The sequence below is a fragment of the Pogona vitticeps genome, chromosome 5, assembly GCF_051106095.1.
Source record: "Pogona vitticeps strain Pit_001003342236 chromosome 5, PviZW2.1, whole genome shotgun sequence".
NCBI lineage: Eukaryota > Metazoa > Chordata > Lepidosauria > Squamata > Agamidae > Pogona > Pogona vitticeps.
The window spans coordinates 23,488,704-23,511,411 of NC_135787.1; the positions used below are offsets into that span (position 1 = coordinate 23,488,704).

At 39.0% G+C, this 22,708-nt stretch overlaps 1 protein-coding gene across 4 annotated transcripts in view; it reads right to left on the reverse strand.

Moving 5' to 3' along the window:
* The window catches only part of TBCK (TBC1 domain containing kinase), a 109,072-nt gene that overhangs the window by 48,360 nt on the left and 38,004 nt on the right, over positions 1 to 22,708 (reverse strand). For all 4 annotated transcript variants that reach the window (XM_078376554.1, XM_020796368.3, XM_078376552.1 and 1 more), the window contains 13 exons: positions 22,609 to 22,669; positions 21,933 to 21,994; positions 21,078 to 21,139; positions 18,850 to 18,998; positions 16,379 to 16,517; positions 13,518 to 13,617; positions 10,356 to 10,405; positions 8,422 to 8,551; positions 8,111 to 8,209; positions 6,197 to 6,259; positions 5,431 to 5,557; positions 4,721 to 4,771; positions 3,003 to 3,086 (listed from right to left, as the gene is read on the reverse strand). In XM_078376554.1, the coding sequence (XP_078232680.1) occupies positions 3,003 to 3,086; positions 4,721 to 4,771; positions 5,431 to 5,557; positions 6,197 to 6,259; positions 8,111 to 8,209; positions 8,422 to 8,551; positions 10,356 to 10,405; positions 13,518 to 13,617; positions 16,379 to 16,517; positions 18,850 to 18,998; positions 21,078 to 21,139; positions 21,933 to 21,994; positions 22,609 to 22,669 (1,177 nt within the window). The remainder of the gene's footprint in view (positions 1 to 3,002; positions 3,087 to 4,720; positions 4,772 to 5,430; positions 5,558 to 6,196; positions 6,260 to 8,110; positions 8,210 to 8,421; positions 8,552 to 10,355; positions 10,406 to 13,517; positions 13,618 to 16,378; positions 16,518 to 18,849; positions 18,999 to 21,077; positions 21,140 to 21,932; positions 21,995 to 22,608; positions 22,670 to 22,708) is intronic.

The following is a 22,708-nucleotide window of genomic DNA, read 5'->3' on the forward strand; positions in this document are numbered from 1 at the left end:
GGTAAGCGAAGAATCCTGGATCTGGCCGCCATTTTCGCTGCCCAGTAAGCGAGGGCAGGGCGCGAAAATGGTGCGGGCAGCCATTTTCTGCACCTGGTGGCCATTTTGGAACCGCCGATCAGCTGTTCCCAAAATGGCCGCCGGGTGCAGAAATGATCGTAATGCGATGTTTAGCCTATCTAAACATTGCAATGCGATCACATTAGCGACCGCAAAAAACGGGTCGCTATGCGGATTCATCGTTAAACGGTGCGCTTATTAAGCGAGGCACCACTGTATTGTGAACACATGTTTTCAAGTCGAATCTGGACAAACAACTGGCATAATTTATGCAACTATTGTGACTTTTTCCCGGGACTACTGCAAACATGAAAATGTAAAAAACCATGAGCTGAATCCACTTATTAGTTCCAGCAAGAGTAGTTGCTTTGAATCAATGAGACTTTTGCCAAGGCAGCACTTATGTAAGTTTCATTGACTCAATAGGTCTAGTATAATTTGACCTAACAAATGGTGTTAGCCCCATGGCTTTATCACCAGGGTGGAGTGTAATAGTGATTCATTTAATTAACATCTTTACATTGTGTAGGGCTTTTTGAGTCAGTCTGAGCAATGTGAAAAGAACGTGCTTGATAAAATTAATGGCCTGACTCAGAATAAGGGACTTTCATGGGTTCCTAGTGGTTGAGGGCAGGCACCAATACAGCTCTTTAAAAAGGTAGCTCTATGGCCTGTCAAAATCTATATCCATATTTTTACACTAGGGCCCTCAGCAAGAAATGAAATACTGCCATTTCAGTTTTGTATTGTCCAAATGCAACAGAAAAAACTACAAGTCTAGAGGGTGTGTAGTAGTAGTGTTTCCATCTACAAAAAACATTTGTTTTCCTTTGCAAATCTCTAAGCTATTGAGGAAGAGTTTTGAGCTGGAAGTTCTTTACTTACAGTGGACCCTCGACTTACAGACTTTTCGAGTTACAGACTTCTCTGGCCGCAAAATGTAGGTTCGACTTGCAGCCAGAGAATCAACTTACAGACCAGAAAAAAAACAAAATGGAACAAAAATGGAAACGGTTATGGATTAATCAGTTTTCAATGCATTGTAGGTCAATGGAGACTCGACCTACAGACTTTTTGACCTGCAGCCACCATTCCAATACGGATTAATTCCGTAAGTAGAGGGCCCACTGTATTTACACCATACAATTAAATTATGGTACTATAAACTAACCTTAAAACACATCCATTCCAAACTAAACAGTCTTTATCTTTTATTATTTGCTCTTATATTTTTAGAAAATCAATCCCATCAACTTTATTCTTTTATAGACTTACTTGCACTAAGCAAATACACACAAATACATGCAATTTACTTCCTTATAAAAATATGACATGGATTATTTTTGCACTTAAAGATTTTAAACACGAGTCTTCAGACAATCACTTCCTGTCGCTACTTTTATTTGAAGTACACTTACAGCAGCTTCTATGTGAGTGCCAGGAACTGAGAGCCTGTTTCTGTTCTTTTCTAAACTGAGCTACAGAACTATTAAGGATCTTTCAAAGGAGATGAAAAATGTCTGACAGTAAAATAAGCTGGATAGATTTCCTACAGCCACTATTTTTGTTTGTCTCCAACTTGTTTTGTGAGCAGAAAAGCCCACAGAGCTGGGGGGGGGGAGAAAGATGCATCATTTAGGAGGGGCCTACAGTTCAGCTGTAGTTCAGTCTCTAGTTAAAAACAAGGCTAGAAAACAGGACCTGCTTTGAAAAAGATCACGCCAGAATACACACTACTGAGAATCCAGTGGTCCAAACTCAATAGAAGCAGCTGTGGCTTTGAACCAAAATATTACTGGCAGGAATAAGGAAAAGGGATACATTCTAATACTTACATGTTCCTTTACATTTAAGTACAGTGGTGCCTTGCTTAACGAGTGCACCGTATAACGACAAATCTGCATAGCGATCCCATTTTCGAGATCGCTAATGCGGAGGCATAGCGTCGGCCCCAATGGGCAAAACTCGCATAGTGAAGATCGGTAAGTGTTTCGCTTACCGATCTTCACTTTGCGATGCCCGCAGATCAGCTGTTTGGTGGTTTCAAAATGGCCGCCGGACACCCAAAATGGCCGTGTGCAGCGTTTTTGCGCCCTCCCCTCATTTACCGAGGGTGCAAAAATGGCTGCTGGACCCTGGAAACTTCGCTAAACGGTGAGTTTTGTGCCCATTTGGGCTTCCCTGTTCCATTTAGCGAAGTTTTCACATAGCGAAGATTAATCCGGAACGGATTAACCTCGCTATGCGGGGCACCACTGTACAGTGTTACAGTATTATGCACAATTGTGAAGATAAATCATACACAATAGTAACTTAAATGTAAACTTAACTTATTAACTTAATATAACTTAAAATGGTTATAACTGGTTTCATTAACAGGAAGCCATGCAACGCCAGTGCAGATGACTTGAATTAATAAAGGTGCCATAGAGATGGGCACACCGATTGGTGCGGGTTTATTTTATCTGAACAAATGTTTGGCACTTCCCATCCTCATCTCTTCCAATGGGTGCCCACTCAGAGGCGGTGCCTTGGCTTTCTTGCCCTGCAGTTCATGCCCCTCTCTAGTTACCTGCAGTACATTCTGCTGCTTTCCCCCCTGCGCTGTTTTTGGGGGAGACCTTTTCACACTGCCACTCCAGTGTAACAATAGCGTATTTTTAGTATGTGCTCTATATAGTTATGATAGTCTCCTCTGCATTGAACAGCTGATTATGGCCTGAATCCAACTGTTAGTCCCAGCATGAATAGATCTGCTAAATCCATCAAAAACTGTTAAGGCAACTCCCATGTAAGTTCCAGCACTTCAGTAGATCCACTCTGGTTGTAATTAGTGACTGGCTATTAGGCCTATAGATGTTAAACTTTATAAGCACAATGATAAACACTTCTAATAAGGCATTTTAAGTCGTATTAGAATAGAATTTAAACACACAACCCACCTTGAATCACATGTGAATTGTCTTTTAGAAAGAAGTTATAGAGGTATTTAGGAATAAAGGCAGACATGCAGGCATAGGCCAGGGCTAAAATAGAATAAGAAAGAAAGACATGACTTCTATGACCACCAGTTTGTATAGTAAAACACTTCATTTTGTAAGTTACACCATTTACTGTATTTGCCGGCGTACAAGACGACTTTTTGGCCCTGAAAAACATGCCTCCAAGTGGGGGGGGCGTCTTGTACGCCGGGTGCATGTCCAGCAAACCCTCCTTCTCTCCCAGCGAAGTCACTTAGCTGGTAGTAAGACCGAGGAGAGCAGCTCCTAGCCTAGGAATAGCCTGACTCTAGCGCCGAACAGCTGACTGTAGGGAACAGCAGAGAGGAGGCAGCCATTTTGAGATGCGACCACATGGCTGCTGCCTCTCAAAATGGCTGCCGCCTCTCCAAAATGGCTGCCGCCTCTCTGCTGTTCCTTCTTCCAGCAAACCCTGGCTCTCTCCAAAAAGGAACCAAAAGGGGCAAAAGGAACTCTCCCCATGATGCAGCCAAAGCAGAATCACGCATGCGGAAGAGGGGGTAGTCTTATACAGCAAGTATATAACAAACTCTACATTCTGAGTGGGAATGTTGGGGGGTGGTCTTATACACCCAGTCGCCTTATACACCGGCAAATATGATACAGTAAAAACTCCCATCAGAGTAAAAATATCCTCAAACTGACATCAAAAAGACTATCAGCAAACCTATCAGATGTATGGCGAACAGACACAATAGCCTTCTTCCAACAGCTACACACACCATATGCTCTGCCACAATTTTGTATCAAATAAACACAGAAGGCAATATAGTGACATAACTTATTTATAAATTCCCTATGTAGCATGCACATACAAGAACTGTGATGGATGAGCATAAACCTATTGCATTTACCTGGCTCTAAACCAGGGACAGACAACTACAGCTCTTCAGATACTGATGGCTGCTACTCCCATCAGTCCTAGTTAGTATGGCCTATGGTAAGGGACGAAGGGCACTGTAGTCCCATAATATCTGACAAGCCATGATTGATCATCTCTGATTGAAAGAGACGGGAGCCCTAATTGAGGCATCATACCTGAAAGCGTAAAGGACTCAACAGATAGTGAACACATAAATACCTTCACCTTCCTACTCTACTCAAAAGTAAGGGAGGCCTTCATATGTTTGGAAAAAAGGTCTGTAGAAGTGCTTGTAAGTGTATTCTCAACTAAGGAAGGGCTTACAAGCGTCTCCGTAGAGTTTTGCATTGAAAATTCTGCCTTGTCTGCTTACATGTGGTTTGTCCCAAGATCAGAGCTCCTCACAACTGTGGATGTAATGGTTGAATAAGACTTTTGAAGCCCTATGCAGACATAAATGTGGAAAGGGAGGTAGGAATGCACACTTTTGTCCCACGCTCTCTATATTCTCTTTCTATGCTGCTGGGGAAGCTCTGCAAAGAAGATCTACTCATATTCAGCTGAATGTGATTACAGATCTTTATATGATCAGAGGTCTTGCCTTATTCAGGGTTTCTGATCTTGTGGAACTCTGTAAGCGTGTTCAGCTGACCATGAGTGGAACTCCTTTACTGAACCCCCTGTTAATGCAGGGAAGTTAGCAGTGGAGCAGGTGAAGCTGGAGCAAACGTCAACAGTTATCTTTGTACATTCATCAGAAAAGAGAGGGGAAAAATACCTTCATTGTTGAAATTTAAATATAAGAAGGGTGCACAAAGTGAGTCAAGACCTACAGAGAGAAAAAAAAAGAATGAATCCACTAATGGCATTAAAATACCAACCAGGTACTAAATATGAACAGAACAATACTGAGAAGATAAAACTGTAGATTAATTAATATATCTGTTTCCTCTGCCTACATACACACACTTATTACTTCCAACTTGTTTCTCTCAAAGGTTCCACATATGATGCTGCTCAGTGTCAAAATTTTAGAGATGCTTAATTTTTCCTTCTACTTCTGTAACGTCCACCTTCTTGAGAAAAGTTCTACGTATACGCCAGTCTTAAAATAACTATTTGTGGTAACCCTACATGCACTTCTGAGACATTAGGCCCATCAATTTTACTAGGTTTTAGTTCTGAGTATCCACACACAAACTGAGCTTTTAATCATTCTTATTTTTAGATGTTGATACATTATTATGAAAAGTTAGCCTAGTTATACATTCTAAAATAATGAAAAAATAACGTAAGAGTCAAACTTCTATAACCATACATACAGAAGTGCACAGAATGAATGACTGCAATACAGCACTTGAAGCTAATTATTACTTCTTAAGCTTATTCTATCATAATACCATGTAAGAAAAAGGTTACTACTGACTGGTTAAGGAACAATACACTTAAGACGTATAATAGCTAGTCAGAGTAGCTACCTCAACTAACCTTGCCAATATACAAGATCAGGATGGGAAACTACCCATGCTTTCAGTACCCGTCTAAATTTTGAATGACCTTCTGGAGATGACAGCAACTCATCATACTGGTGACAACGAGGAATATCAACTTCAATCTACAGTACAAGCAAGAACATAAAAAGTGTTAGGATAAACATCATGTTGTTGTTTAGTCGTTAAGTCATGTCCAACTCTTCGTGACCCCATGGACCAGAGCACGCCAGGCCCTCCTGTCTTCCACTGCCTCCCAGAGTTTGGTCAAAATAAACATCATACAAAAACACAAACTTATGAATGTAGGGATAAGGGATGAGCTAACATGTGATTGACAAGGTTGGGAACAACACTACTGTATGGCCCCTACAATGGTTTGCACCAGACAATGGACTTTCACATCTGAATTGCATGATGTGATAGTCTTATGCCACAAACAAGTAAAAAAAGGTCACTGCCAGGGCAGTTTGCAACATTAAGAGAGATCTTTCCCTGTGTTTGTGCCTTTGCAATTGGAGACAGTGTGTTTCTAACAGATAAGCCTGGGTTCATATCCTAGTTAGCCATAACACTTCAACCACCCCTCTCAATTTCCACTTCACATTTATGAAACTGTGCCAATAACAGCTTTCTCAGGAAAGCTTACAGTTCAAAATACAAACCCTGTGAAACACTTTTGTGGACTAAAAATCATATGTTACTGTCTGTCCATATCAGTCCAATAATTAAGCAATACCTGCATGTCACTTTAAAAATCTTACTTGTCTATCTGTAGGAATTGGGGTATCCTTGTCAATAGCGTCATATTTTGCTTGAATATCACCCTAAAGGGCACAAGATATCATAAAGGTATTATTTCACTATCTGCAAACACCACTGAATGCGCCACAATATGGAATGAAGTTCTACCACTGGACATTCCGGCAAAACTATAACACAATATGAATTTCAGAGGCTCATAATCCACATCGTAGAAGAGCTGGAGATCAGGAATCATGTACAGCTGCAAATGCTTCAAACCCATCCGTCTTTCTAAATTGCTTGTCCTACTTATAGTAGGACAAGCCGTGCCCCTCACCCTCTTCCATCACTGGTCCTCAGAGATTGCCATCCCAATTTAAAGGCTGGCCTGGCAATGATGAAACAGCAGTCAAGCTCTGGTACCAGAGAAAAAGGCAGCTTCTCCTTCACAGAACCAAAGAATAGTCAAGTTGGAAGGGGCCATTGAGTCCAAATCCCTGCTCGATGCAGGAATACAGATCAAAGGATATCTTCCAGGTGGTTGTTTGAATTTCTCTTGAATGCCTCCCCAGTGTTGGAGCACTCATTACCTCTTGAGGTAAGTGGTTCCACTGTCTTACTGCTCTAACAGTTAGGAAAGTTTTTCCTGATATTCAATTGAAATCTGGCCTCCTTTAACTTGAGCCCATTGTTACATGCCCTGCACTCTGGGATGATCGAGAACAGATCCTGCCCCTCCTCTGTATGACAACCTTTCAAGGACTTGCCAGTTCTCCTTTCTCGGGGGTGGCACTGTATAGTAGCATGTTAGAACAAAAGGTTTGGTAAATTTAATTCTAACAATGTTACAATATTCTATCCCCTTGGCTGGGCTAGACAATACTTCACCAGTAGAGAAAGGCACGAACCATTGGTTTAGCATGGTGCATTTACTGGCCCCACAGGAGTTCTGTGGTTTGGTGCCCCACCCCCTCTGACAGGCCCCTATTCAGAGGCAGCACCCTGGCTTCCCTGCCGTGCCTCCTCCAGGCACTGCATCTGAGTGGGTGCCTGCTGGAGGGAGCAGGGCACCAAACCGCAGAACACCTGTGAGGCTGGGTAAACGAACCAACAATGTGTGAACAGCTATATTAACCACAATCCAACCCACATACTGTGTTTCCCCGAAAATAAGACAGGGTCTTATATTAATTTTGGCTCAAAAAACAAACAAAAAACGAACAAACACGCACAAAAAAACACATTAGGGCTTATTTTCAGGGGATGTTTTATCTTTTTCATGTACAACTATTGACGTTTATTCAAATACAGTCATGACATCTTCTTCTGGTTGCTGCACAATGGTGGAGGACGGGATTTCACTTAACTGGGGCTCATTTTTGGGGTAGGGCTTATATTACGAGCATCATGAAAAATCAAACTAAGGCTTATTTTGAAGTTAAATCTTCTTTTCGGGGAAACAGGGTAGAATGTTTGAAGTGTTGGAGAACAGACCAGAACACAGACAGAATTCTAGCTCCTGTTCTTTGAAGATGCTGGCCACAGAGACTGGCGAAACGTTAGGAATAAAACCAACCAGAACGTGGCCATATATGGACAAAAAACCCACAACAACCAACCGCTGGAGAACACTTGCTTCTGAAACATCTCCCTGATCTCCAAACCAGGTAGCCAGCTTGAGGTTCACTCAAACTTCCATTCTTCTGAGGTCATGAGGGCGGGACAATGTGTAGCCTGCATAATTAAATTGTAAACGACCCAGAGAGCACTTTAACTGCTATGGGGTGGTATATAAGCAGCACACTTTGCTTTGGATGGAAGTATCTGTCTATATATTCCATGCATCAACTGTAGTAAGACAAATCTTACCAATGAGTAAGGTTGACTTCGTCACGGCTCCCTGGATTTTGCAAGCAAGTTCTTTTCAGTCTTACCTCTACTCCAAGTAAGGCTGCCCACGTTAAACCTCTCATCAGGGGTGGAATGTCGACTCTGGCTTCTTTCCAAATTTGGTTTTTTTTATATGGATATGCCTGGGGACATGCCATTTTACAGTATTAGAAATGCTATTAATAATAGCTAAAATGCCACTTGAATTTTTTTGTTTTCACAATACTATATATATATATGAGCATATTTTTTCTTACACAGTTGAGATTTTTAAAAAGAAAAGAAAAAATCTTGGTAGTGATGTCTGAAAAATGAGGGAAACTTGTTTCGCTGCAGAACACGGTGAATTATATACCTTTAGCAGCCTGTCAAACAAGACGATCCTGTTCAGCTGGTATTCTGTATCCCGTTCTCGGATGATGAGCGGAAGATTAGCAGCGGCAGATAACTCATTACTGCTGTTGGAATGGGGCATGTTTGATTGGCTGAAACAAAGGGAAGGAAGTATTTTTGAATAATATTATATTTCAATAAATGCAATACGTTATGGAAAAAAGCTAGAAAATGCTGAAATAATTAAGACCATCATCATAAGCATATGACAAAAAGAAAAGTAATTTTTTGTTTTTATAATACAGAGTCAGTTTATCCTAGTCTTTAAAAGGTAAAAACACAAGAATAAATTGATAAGAATCTTTTGAAATATACATCATCTGGTTACCGTTGTTATTAATGAATCAGTTTACACATTGCTAGATTGCTAGTCCTGAATATCTTACCTGTCTATTCAGCCACTTTCTTTGCACACCCAGAGTCAGAGATGGGGAGTATTGCTTTTTTGGACTTCAAAATCCAGAATCCCCCAGTCAACATGCCCTTTGTCATGCCATGCTGTGGAATTCTTCTATATTTTATTTAAAAAGAAAAAAAGGAAGCACTTCCTATTTCTGCCCGGGGATATTTCTAGAAGAAGCAACAGTACATTGAGCTGATCTTTGTTCCAGGTCAAATTCTACTGATGCAGAACCAAAAACGGATCAACGATTTTAAATAAAAATATTTCTACCAATCAAAAGTACAGTCTACTAGTAGCCACATGAAGAATATAGAAATTTCATGGATTGGAGCCCTAAGTAGGCATTATTTGGGTAAGATCAACTTGAAAAACAAGAGTTTTGCTATTTATGGCAGTCCTCCACAAAAGTTGGGAACCTGGAAAATTAAAAAATTAAAATCGTTTTCGCTCCGTAAGATGCACCTCAGCATAAGACGCTGCTAATTTTTAGAGGAGGAAAACAGGAAAAAATATTCTGAACCAAAGTGTAATGAAGTTGTATGGTATCTCTATAGGCAGAGTGGTCCCATGTGAGGAGGTCTATTACTTTATATAATACATTTTGAATTATGTTCACCATTAGGGGAGTGAAGTAGACACCCCAAGGCGCAATACATCAGTGTAAAGTATCAAAAATTCATTTATTTATTTAAAATACCATTAGAGTGGTTGCTTTGAATAGTATGACAAGTCTCAAAAGAACTAAAAGTCTTTCACTCAGTGAGCAACTGAAACAAATCCTACTTTTCACCAACAATGCCTCATGTGCCCCTTAATGTCACCAGTCAGCAATCCAGCCAGGAATTCCTCTGTATTATGTTATTTACGGTACCTGGATGAGTCTTCTCCCTTCCTCGGTGGAGCTCTCCCCCCTCTTTCTCTGCTTCCCCCGGTATCTGGGCTGGTCACGTGATCCGGCTGTCCAGTAAGCAGCGCTGGTCCTACAGGGCTGCTACGGTTGCCCTGTAGTATCAGCACTACTGAGTACAGTACTGGGGGGTTTGTTAAGCCACCACCATTTTGCCTAGTCCCAGCAAGCTTGAGGCAGCGTCCTTCCAGATCAGCATTGTTAAAAGATGTAATTATCAGACTGACCACTAGAGGGAACCAAACACAATGTATTTTCTGCATAAGACACACAGACTTTTCACCTCACTTTTTTGAAGGGAAAAGTGCGTCTTATGGAGCAAAAAATACGGTATGTTAATTGTCTATGGAAAGCGAAGCTATACCCATTCATACTCACCACTGTCCACCTCAAGGTAGGCAACAAAAGTGCTCTCTTCTATACATGGTACATCTACCTGAGTTAAACATCTGCATAGGGCTCTGTTTCCTGCTCTTTATTATTATTTTTGCATATTACAAGTCAGCCAGGCAATTTACTGGGAAACAGGGAGAGCTACCAAGGATCTCCAACTTCACAAAGTAAACAACTTATTTTACATACTTACTCATCTTCAAGTAATGGGTAAAATGCTTCCCCAGCAACATCTTTCAGCCTCTGTGAGAAATTGTAGATTCAAGATTAGAAAGACATTTTGTGTTTAAAGTAACTAGTAAGGAAATAGCTTACACAACAAAATAACCATTATTAGGGTTGTGCATTGGATTTGGACACATCTTGAACTATTAACCAGACTGATCTCATAAGAACTGGTTTGTATGAGGCCAGGATAAAAGTGGAATGGTGAGATTCAGTTCTGGGGGGAAATGATGTGAAACAAATGTATGGATCCATCTGTGTCTAGAGCACAAATCAAATAGGATGGCACATAAAATACTTCAGATTTATTTCTTTTAAGGCAAACTTCAAAGGTGCTTGGAATCCAAATCCCTGAAGCCAGCTGTCTGAAATCCTCTTTAGCACTTATAAAGTTTCCAAATGTAATGCATATTAGTGCAGAGACAAAAAAACTTATAGCTGTTTTTGGGTTTTCAACGCAAATCAACTGGATGTCTACAAACTAATTTAGGACATAATTCCAATCAGATAAGATACAGTTTCTTCCGGATATCACTGGCATACATTATAAAGCTCTAACTGGCTTCCGCATCTGATCAAGCAACTTGTCTGCAGCTCTAATCATTAACATTGGGAATATCTTGAAAATGGTTCAATTATGACTACCCTCACGTAATGACAGGAGCACTTCAACAGAATCCTAGCACAGAAGTGCTTCCCCTTTTCATTAGGCAATCCTCAGTATTCTCCTCTTTCTCTGGTAGTCCATCCTGAGTACCTTGGTTCCTTAGGTTCTTATGATCACAGAAAAGAATACTAAAGCAATAGTAAGCCACTTTTATCCTTCCTCTCCTTCACCACCCAGCAGTTCAGAGAGCTTGTCTTTTTTTTTTTTAAGAACACACTAGTGTCGGTGATTACTTTTTAAATCTCTAAGTCTTAGCAGTACTCATGACATTAAGAATTGTGGATTAGCAATGCACTATTAAGAGGTACCTGGTGTGGCATAATGGATAGACTAGGAGACCAGGGTTCAATTCTCTGGCTCTGTCACGGAAACCCACTGAGGGGGTTGAAACTGGTAAAATCTCATTTAAACAACTCACTTACCTTTTCCAATACTAATAGAAAATATGTAAATGTATTCTTATAAACTAGCAGAGACCTTATTAAATTATAATTGCAAGTTTTCTTCTTTCCCATGCCTTGGCATCAATACTCATATAGTAAATGAAAGACAACAGGTAATTCATGTGAAAGTGATCCTTTTTAGTTGTAAATGCTGTGTTGGATACAGCTCCAAAGACATTAAACTAGCCAGAGATATGAGTGCAGAATCATTAAGATTAATGCCACCATTTTTTGCAGTGCTTTTATACAATTCAGAACTGTCTCAAAGGTGTAGGACTACAGTCTCTGAGGATTTGCAGTGACGTTTAAAAGTCTTTTACTTCACACAGCACTGATCCTCTTTTGATTACAATCTATTCTAGGAGTTGTGCTTGGGGGATCTTGATTGAAATAAAATATTTCTGCTAATACTGAAAAGTTTGGCAAGATTAGTAAGATTTAGGTTAGATTACCTCAAAAGAGAAATACATCTGTAGTTAGCTTGTTCATCCTTTTCTATTGTGAAAGTACTGGCATTCCAATCTGCGTGTTCAGTGGTTTGGGTATCTGGCTGTGCAGCCAGAGGTTGGGAGTTTGATTCCCCACTGGGCTTCTTTGACAAGGGCTGGACCCGATGATCCAAAGGGTTTCTCCCAGCTCTGAAGTTCTAAGATTATTTTTAGTATTATTACAGGCATTCCTCACTTAACAGTCTACCTGTTATCTCACTTATCAAGGAAATTGCTTAACAACCCAGTCATAGGAACGGAACTTGGCTGTTAAGTGAGAGGTGCTTGTGTTGTTGTTGTTCTTGTCAACTCTTATTTAGACATTTATATACTAACAAAAAACAAAAAAATGTCTTTCAAGTTTGTTCAATGACTAAACATGAAGCTTCTCATATTTGCCCACATCTCATATGTTTTTTTTTTAAAAAAGGCTTTGGGCTAAGTCCAATTGTTTGTTCTCACTAGACCCACTGAATCAATAGGACAAACATCACTGATAACTTAACAAGTCTAATTCGTTCAATGGGCCTACTCTAGATGGATTTAGCTTTAAGGCCCCATTCAGAAGATTCAAAGTGCCATGATTAAACAAAGGGGGAGAACAAGCATTTGTATGCAACCTCTAATATTAATTATTTAGTATTAGAGATTGGTCTGAGGAAGTGGGCTTGTTCATAAAAGCTCACATTAAAATATAGCAGTTAATCTTTAAGATCTCACAACATTTGTCTTCTTTAATTTTGATTTGTTTAAAATTTTGGCCTGATATTCTGAAAATAACCTTCTCTTCTTTCTCCATACGTTTAGAGCAAATCAAGCCTAATGAACTCATATGATTAAGATCATTTATTTTTAGCTACACAGAAATTTCCAACTGCTGGTTTTTTAGATGTTTCAGACCTTGTCTCCCAGAATTCCAACTGCTGACCGGGATGCCTAGAGGTTTAAATCCAAAATACTTGGGAGGGCCAAACATCGAGAACTATTGGCTTATGTAGCTCTGCATTCCACTCCTTTCTGAAGGATTTAAGCTATGATAAGCTACATAATAGCCATGTTAGATAGTGTCTGAAGTTGGCTTAATGAGGAAGTGAAGATTGTCACGCAAAAACCAAACCAAACAAAAATATTTCATGATTTTATATGTGAAACAAATTTGAATTTTCTAAAAAAACTCATTTTTTTGTGCTTACGTTTACTAGAAACATCACAAGTGTCAAACTTGTATTATAATTTAAGTGACATCTACCCTCAACTTCCAGTCAAGGCAAATATGTGTTTTACAGAAGAAAAAAATAACAAAGAAATGAAAGTTCTGAATCTGAATGCACAATTATCTCAAATACCGAAGACAAGATTTTCTTAATTGTATGTATCTAAAATTCTAATTGAAAAAGATGGGAAGAAAGAGATAATGCTTCCTTACATGTTGAAAGACACTACAGGTCCGGTCAGCAAAATAGCTACATTCTCTGTCAGAAAACATACATATTTATAAATACACCAGTACCAAGAAATGTATTTTGTCTTACATTTCTAAGCTGGCATAGTGAGAGTGTCACAGTTGTGTCATCCAGAAGGAAGCTTCTATCCCGTGCTTGTCCAAAACTCTCACCATCTTCAAAGACAAAACTTTAAAAAACAGACACAAATGATGTCAAAAATAATGGTTTACACATCTTTAAGTGCTTAATTCATCTGTCAGATATATTTATATATGCCCGCCTTCTCTTCAAAAAGTTCAAGTAACCCTCTTCCTCCTCATTTTTATCTTCACAAAAATGCTATCAAGCTGAAGAGATAATGTGCAACTTGCCCAAGGTTTCTAATTAGTTTTCTGGTCCAGTGGAGGCTCAAACCAGGATTTCCCAAATCTGAGCTCAATGCTTGAACCACTAATAGATGGACTGAATGTATAATAATATGAACATTCTCTGGGCGGTTCACAGCCCATCAAAGGATAATTGCAAATTATACAATAAAAACCACAGTATACAATAAATATAATAAACCCCTTGATGACTGAATGAAAGAAGTGGTCCATCCTAAGGGTAGACACAATTTTAATCCCAGTTCTCTGATGGGGGTGTGCCCCTTTTTTGTATTACCTTTTCAGGATCCAGACAGGAACCTAGAATTTCAAAAGAAGGCAATGCAGTGGAGTGGTGGTACATGTAGACCATTTGATGATTTATTGTTTGAAGAGCTGGTGTGAGAAATCCAGCCAACTGCTATCTGGGGTGGAGTATGAAACAATACCCCTACTGAATTTTGCAGCTTGTGTTTGAACTCACCTTCAGAAGCAGATCTGGCACAACTATCTGCCATGCATTTTGGGGGCCCTCATTCCCCCCCCCGTATTATCCACAAAATATTGATGCACAGCCCGAAGAAGATAGATTAACATTGAAAGCTAGCTATACATTTGATATTTTAGTGGTCTAATAAAGGTGTCATCTGTTCTTGTGTTTGTGTTATGTAAGGACTACATACGGACTTTTCTAAATGTTTTAACATTTGCTATATCTGATTTCATCATTCGACAATGTAGAGCCTTTGAGATGGGACAAACTATAATGCTGATCACTCCTGGCCCCACATCTGGCAGCAACTGTCTGAAGCAGGCTGGTTTACATAAATTCTTGCTGTTTTTTGGGAAAAGACAATGTGAGCCCCCCAATCCTTATCTGATTTTGAATATGGATGCTTCTGTTTTATTTCCAGGGGATTTTGGTGAGCGTTTGCTGTCCTATAATTAAAGAAAGTGCTCTTATCTGTTGCCATTTCTATAAAGCTCATTAGTCGTAATATGGAAGGGACTGGAATGAAGTTTATCTGAACTAAGCTGTGAAATGGAAAAGCAGAAATATTAGTATTTTAACAAACTAAAACTAATGAGAGTCATTAGAGGGCCAGTGAGCCATCCCTTGAGAATACACCTTCTTTTAAAGGAAAATCTCATTTAAAAGATCTCTTAAAGTTTAAGACTTAAACACAGAATGCCATGGAATATGAGATTTTGGAAATGGATGTCCCCAAGAGAGCTTTTCCCCTTAAGATCATCCAGCTCCCAAAGCCGCCATTGATTCTGAAGCATATTAAATTTCTACAGCAGCTTTAACAATGCATTCTGAGCTCATCAATTTTATATATTTAAATTAATCTGAATTTATGGTGAAGGCATCACTGAACCCTTTCCTTAAGATTTTTTTGTTTTGGAGAAATGAAGAGAGAAGCAATGAGGAGACAATATTTACTCCCACTGTGGTGATTCAGCTGTGGCATGTTTTTGACCATCAGGCAAAGATCTTTTATTTGATGAGGTTTTCCCCTTCTTATTGCTTCCTTTCAGATTTATTTGAATCTGAATCTGTATGTTATTTAATTTTTTTTTAATGCCAGGGTATTGTGAGGATAAAAATGGAAGAGGTGAACCACATATATTATTTTGAACAATTTGGAAGAAAGGTAGAATATAATCATAGCAAACAAATAAAAATTAAATAAGCTTCCATGTCCAGCATAAGAGTATGGGCTGGCACACCTGGTCTTAATAAGTACACTCAAGTGTCCCTCATCACTCTCATCTATTGGCTCCTTGCCTAAAAGCAATCATACTATGTCAACTCTTTCTGTTTCCTTCCCTATAGGGAAATAATGAGAAATTGATAAAATACTTTTACCTGCAGATGACTGGAATCAGATCTAGTCAGAGTTACAGCACACCCACTAAAATCACTAAGGCTTCTGTCAGTCATGACTAATTTAAATCCCACATACTGTATTTCATGGAGCATACACTAAATATGACTAATCTGGTTTCTACCCATTAGTAGTTAATGCAGTTTCTTTCTTTCTTTCTTTCTTTTTCTTTCTTTCTTTCTTTCTTTCTTTCTTTCTTTCTTTCTTTCTTTCTTTCTTTCTTTCTTTCTTTCTTTCTTTCTTTCTTTCTCAAATTGTTCTAAAGACATTTCACAGTAGGACTGAATTTAAAAACAGATGTTAAACATGTTCACATATTTAAACACAATTAGATTAAAATACAGTAAAATATTCTATGAGGGACAGAATTTGCACATTAGGGCTGAAGTTCAACTGAGTCGTAGCTAAAGAAGACCTACTGAATCAATGGGACCTTGGTAAATCAACAGTTGTGCAAGTTGCATTGATTCAGTGAGTTCACACTAGTTGGACGTAACAACTGAAATTAAGACTAGAAAACTGGGGTTGCAGGTTTTGAAATCATACAGAAAATTAGCACAGTATTGACTGTACAGTGTTACATGGTAGTCGACCATGTAGACTTCCATTTTCCCCTTTAAAACCAATTTCACTTCACTTTGTTATACTACTTTCTCACTTTCATTCCCCAAAGAAGGTTTCCATTCCTTACATAGGAAGAGTGCAGATGGGTGGCTTGGAATGAATGATTTCTTTGTTGACAAGCTCTTTCTCCAAGTCTCCTCCAGCCAAGCACCAGAGATAATAAACCTCTTCAATTGACCTTTCGGCGAGATAATCAGAGGTTTCCTCTATTAACAGAAGCCAACAAAGACAGTATTATGAACTTTCCAGCAACTCTCCAAGATTTTTTCCCCCAGCATTGAAAACATATCTACTGCTGGAAACAGAATAACAGGAGCAAGTCTTCCAACCATGTTATTAGAGATAAAATGATCTTCCCTTTGGAAGCACTAGAAGGAAAATCCCCAAAAAGACAAAAGCAGCTGGACAAACTATGGGATTGCTCTGTTTCAAGTGAGGTAAAACAGTGACAGAAAGTCTCCATCTTGATCTGAGAGCATAAAAGAGAAACTGGAGTAGATACACCAGGGAAACATTTGACAAATGCTGTATTCATTATTTAAAGGATGCTTTTCTTTCTCATTTTAATAGGAAAAGGCAGCAATAAAAAATAGATTGCATTATGTGCACCAAGTCTTTCTTAAGAGTTTTATGCTTGTTCAGTTTTAATCACTACCAAAACACAGTTTAATATAGCCATTCACAGCATGTTGTCATGCAGAGGATCAGTGTCTCCCATCATCCCCATTCAATGTAGCCAACATTCACCTATGATGGGAGCTGTAGTACATAACACCAGGAGGATCAGTTGGGGGGGGTGGAGGCTGATTTGAATTGTAGCAATATTGTATATATGAAGAATTACTATTCAATGAATCAGCTTATCAATCTATTCCAGTGGTGGGAGAAATGTAAGAACTTGTTAAGGCAGCCTTAACCCACCTTGTGTTTTCCAAATGTGTTGGACTACAGCTCCCCTAACTTTCAGCTATGTTGATTTGGGGACTATGAGAACTTCATCCAGAGGGCATAATAATAATAATTTATTGTCATTGTAAGTATATACACATACAACGAAATTTACAATGGCATCAGGTTAGGATAAAGGCTGGACTAAGACTGTTCTTAGGCCTGCGGCTAGAACTCTTTTTTACATGAAGATGTCAACACCGACTCCATTTTATTTATTTAAAATATTTATATGCCACCTTTCTCCTAAAGAATCTTAGGCAGGTCGCAGTATTAAAAGAGACAAAAGTTATAATCGAAAATAATAAATTATTATAGTAGTTAAAAAGAATTAAACTCTTTTCATATTAAAACCTATAAATAAGAGCAATATTAAAAGTGCAAGTAAAACAACAGAATACAACAATTCCTTTAAAATCCCATCATTTAAAGGAAAGCCTGCCTGAAGAGAAAGGTTTTTGCTTGCGGAAAGACAGCAAACATGGGGCCAGCCTGGCTTCCTGTGGGAGGGAGTTTCAGAGACTCAGAGCAGCAACAGAGAAGGTTATTTCCTGTGTTCCCACCAAATGCACCTGCAAAGGTGGTGGGACCAAAAAGAAGGGTCTCTCCTGATGATCTTAATGCACAAGTAGGCTCATAAAGGGAGATAATGGCTCTATCGGTTCCCTAGTCAGCTATAGTTTCTCTTCTAAGCACAAAAAGCTACTCCTGCCTTTATGTAATTACTATGAAATCAAGTATGATGATTAGAAAATCTCAGAACAGTTTTATTCACTGAAGAACAAGCAATGAAAATCTCACACCAGCTTTATTCATTGAAGTACAAGCAATCATCTATTTCCTGGTCATTTGAATTCCTTCTCTTTAGAAACTTCAATGAGCTTTCTAAAAAATATACAGATCTACATAGTGTCATGTGCTCAATCTCACTGTCTTTTCAATATTTGCATAGCAATTACTTCAGTTCTTTGGTTAATGCTAGTTCAGCTTTCAACCACCCCCAAAATACAGCTAAAGGTGGCATATGTACAACGACAGGCTCATAGCCACCATGAGCCTGTGTTGTAAAATATTTTTTTAAAAAAAGGACTGCAAACTATTCTTATGAAGAATCAAAAGGGCAAAATGATTTCTGGCAAAATGATCATTGTGACCCACATTGATTTTTAGGGTCTGTGTGGCAAAGTAACACTTTTATTCCAACAGGCTTTTGCCCTTTAATATCTGACTTTAACACAGCTTATTACCCTATGTCCAACTGCTAATATATCCTTTTAATGTGTTTTTAAATCATTTTATATTTCTTAATCTGATTTATATGATGACTTTCATGATCCTTTGTTTAATATGTTTTACTTGCTGTTTATGTGCTGCTTTTAATTCCTGTTCTTTTAATGGTTTGTGAGCTGCCTTGGGCCCCACTGTCTGGCATAGAAATGCAATGAATACACAAATGAATTACAACGGCAATCTACTCCCCCCCCCCGCAATATACTTTTATTGTGGAAAAAAACACAACTAGTTGTTTGTAACTATTTACCCCCAAGCTCAGTTCAGATTGTTGATCTTAGATATTTTGCTCTATTTTACCTTTAAACAACTGACTAATATCTTCAGGAAGGGTTAAGTTGGCACATCGCAGAGTGGGTGAGAAAAGGCTGGGAGGTTTGTGGAAGGGAGGGTATAAAGACGATATCTCGCTGAACACTGGGTCCTTCAGTAACTTGTCAGGAGTCAGCCTTTAGTTGAAAACAAGAAAAGGTGGAGAGAAAAAATGACAGTTTTCTTTGAAAATGAAAGGTTAGGGGAAAAACCCTCAAACCAAATAAGAAATTCAAGTATACTATTTGTCTAATAGTACAGTGGTGCCTCGTGGGATGATTAATCCGCAAGACGATTGGTTTTTGCGATCACTGTGGCACTTCGCAAGACAATGTTTTCTATGGACGATTTTCGCAAGACGATGATTTTTCCTCATTGGAACGCATTAAATAGATTTCAATGCATTCCAATGGGGAACCACGTTTCGCAAGACGATGTTTCACACAATGATGTTTTTCGGGGAACAGATTAACATCGTCTTGCGAGGCACCACTGTATTACTATTTGTCTAATAGATTCTACATAGTGTAGCTGTCCTATGTAAATTCGCTCTTACAGGTACAGGTCTATGCATCTTTTCAGGGGAGTAAGTCCCACGGCATTCAGTCATGTTTATTCTGTCACCCCCTACTTTCAGAATGCAGGTAATCTTATTTCTATCAGTTGGCTATTTCTGTTTCCACTGTAAAGTTACTAGCTATTAAAGGCAAAGAAAACAATATTACTCATTACCATGTCCCCCAGTTGTGTTGTCTTTTCTACTTACAGTCAGTCAAATCGCAAACATGTTACATGCTTATTTGTGCATGTAATGGTTCATGTATGAGAGTGTAGGCAGACTTCATAAGAGAGAGCCGTAACACAAACAAAGCAGCAATTTCAGTGAGAGGAAGCTTCTCAGTGCCCCCATTCACTGTGTGTTTTCTTTTACCACAGCTCAAGCAAATAAATCACTTGTGTAAGTTGTTAAATATGGTTGATTTTAATATACAGAGAAAGAAGGTTGTGTTTGTCATTTCTTACTATAAGGGAAGCTGAGCTCTTAAGTAGCTGTTGGGCAACACCTCACACTGGATTATGGGCAAAAGGAATACAGTGGTGCCTCGCTTAACGATTGTCCTGCATTATGACAAAATTGCTTTATGATGATCTTTACGCAATTGCAATTGCGATCGCAAAACAATGTTCTAAATAGGGTTTTTTTGCTTTGTGATGATCAGTTCCCTGCTTCGGGAACTGATTCTTCGCAAAACGATGTTTTAACAGCTGATCGGCAGTTTCAAAATGGCTGCCGGGTGCTTAAAATGGGTCCCCGCTGTGTTTAGGGATGGATTCCTCGCTATACAGGCAGTGAAAATGGCCGCCGTATAGAAGATCTTCGCTGGACAGTGAGTTTTACCCCATTGGAATGCATTGAACGGGTTTCAGTGCGTTTCAATGTGGTTTTTAATTTTGTTTTATGATGTTTTCACTTAACGCCGATTTTCCTGGAACGGATTATCGTTGTTAAGCGAGGTACCTCTGTATGACTAAATCCCATCACTGCTCCCACACAGCAAACACAACCCTGGTACTATCACTGATGATCAGTGGACTGCATTTTATTTGTCATTTTTGAAGTAGGTGTGGATTAAAAAATTGTTTTCAAACAAATTATCTCACAGACATGCTTCTTAAAATGGAAGCTATGACTGGCTATGTCTTCTAGCTTACTGTACATTGAACCGATCAACCTGATAGGCCTCCTGTGTAATTTGTGGAATGGCTGAGGGAGGAGCTAAACTGGAGTCAGGGAAAGTGTGGTCCTCCATAAATTGTTGGACATCAACTCCAAACGGTCATCATTACTGTACACACCAACTGGGGCTAATGGAAATTGCTGTCCAGATATATCTGGAGAGCCCCAACTTTTACAGCCCAGGGCTAAATACAGAACTGCTAAAACTGCAGATGTAGTTCCCAAACATAGCAGGACATGTACACAAATGCATATATAGTTCCCAAGCATAGCAGGACCATACACCTATACGTGCACGTATTTTTTTACTGGAAACTTTGTTAATAGATCCTATATTGTACTATCAGCTAGAAGAATTAAATTAGATTGCTAGTGATGGCAGTTTTTCTAAACATAAGTAGGAACATATTGTTGCAGCCTAACTAGTATATCTCCTGTTACTTTAAGGGTAAGTAACCGCTTTTAAGTATATACTCACCGCTTAGAAGGATGGAATGTAAGACACTTCCTCAGCAGAGCTAAAGTATTTTCTGGCACATCCTAATGAAGAGACATATACAGTCAAAACTTGTGTATTGTAAGGGTTTGAGTAATGTTCAACAAGTAGCTTGGACTTTCTCAAAATGGAGAAAAGAGAACAATACTTCCCTCTGAATACCAAGAACAGGAGTCTAGAGCACTTTACAAAAATGGTACCTCTTGTATTGGACAATAGTAGTAACATGGAGCAAAAGACTGTTGCCACATGCCAACTTTGAGATAGCAGGATGAATTTCATTTACCAGACCGAATTGGGTTTAACACAAATGAACAATCAATTACATCAACTTATAGCATCAAAGCAAGTATAAATCTAATAACCAGTCCCTTTAACCAGCATAGCCTCTATATACAATTCTTATGAACAGCACCCTAACTTAACTCATCCTAGCTAAATGTAAAACATTTGCCACTGTACAAAAGTAATGCAAATTGATAATGATTAGATTCTAATTAATGTATGCAATGGGACTCACATCACAGAAAGAGACATCCTTATAACAGCCCTTTCTAGCCATGCTTCTATATGCTACAGATTTGCCCATCCTCTACCCAAGAATCTTCCTCTTTTCTCTCAGCCCTTACATGGCAGCTAATCCTGTCCAGCAGGGCCTTGTAACTCTCCTCTTGGGAAGAGAGGAATGGAAAGTTCATTGCTCCTCTCTCCTGCACCCACATGCGGATCCCACCCATAGAATTTCAATGTGATATTTCAAGAAAGAAGTCCAGTACTGTACTCTGAAAGTTTATATGGATATAATTAGGCCAATGAGGGAATTAGATGCATTCATACCTTAATAATATCCAGACAACCATGTTCTTCAGCTAGAACTGTTAGGATATCATCCACACATCCTGTAAGTAACAATGATAGGAGGAACAACTGTTATTAACATGCAGGGGCAGCCCAATAATTTTAACTCCCTGAGGCAAAAACCTGTTCAAACCAGAGTTCTATGCACAGAAGCCAACTAAGTTGGCAACTAAATCTTCCGTTTACACTCCCGCTGGGATAATGTCCTTCACCCCAACAAATGCAGCAGAATAGTATGTGGCAGGAGTAGAACTGGGTATATTACAACATATTCAGTTCTGTCCTCCATCACAGGGAACGTTCAGGGCCAGTGTTGCTACCCCCCGCATTGGTGTCAGAAGCAGCTGCCTCTGTATACCAAATGGTAGGCTCATCCAGGAAACTTGGGAACGACAATATTTGCAAACGATTTGCTATATGATATGCTGTATTATTATGCTAGAAGAATAAAAGCAATTTTTAGTTTGTCAATTTGTCATTTTTAAAATCTTTATCATTTCCATTTAACAGTATTACTGATTGTGTTCCTCTGCTCTTCAATGGTACTGTAGTTTAATATAAGTTACAATGCATCCCCAAATCAGCAATATGACCTTGGATTCATTTGGGATTTTATAAAGACCTCATGCCCAGCAGTTATTTTTGCATTACTCACCAAGATTAAGTATTAGTTTGAGTCTTTCAGCTAAATCCAAACTCTGGAACAGCTTTCTGCCCTGAAGGCAACATTAAGATATGTGATTAATGAACCATCA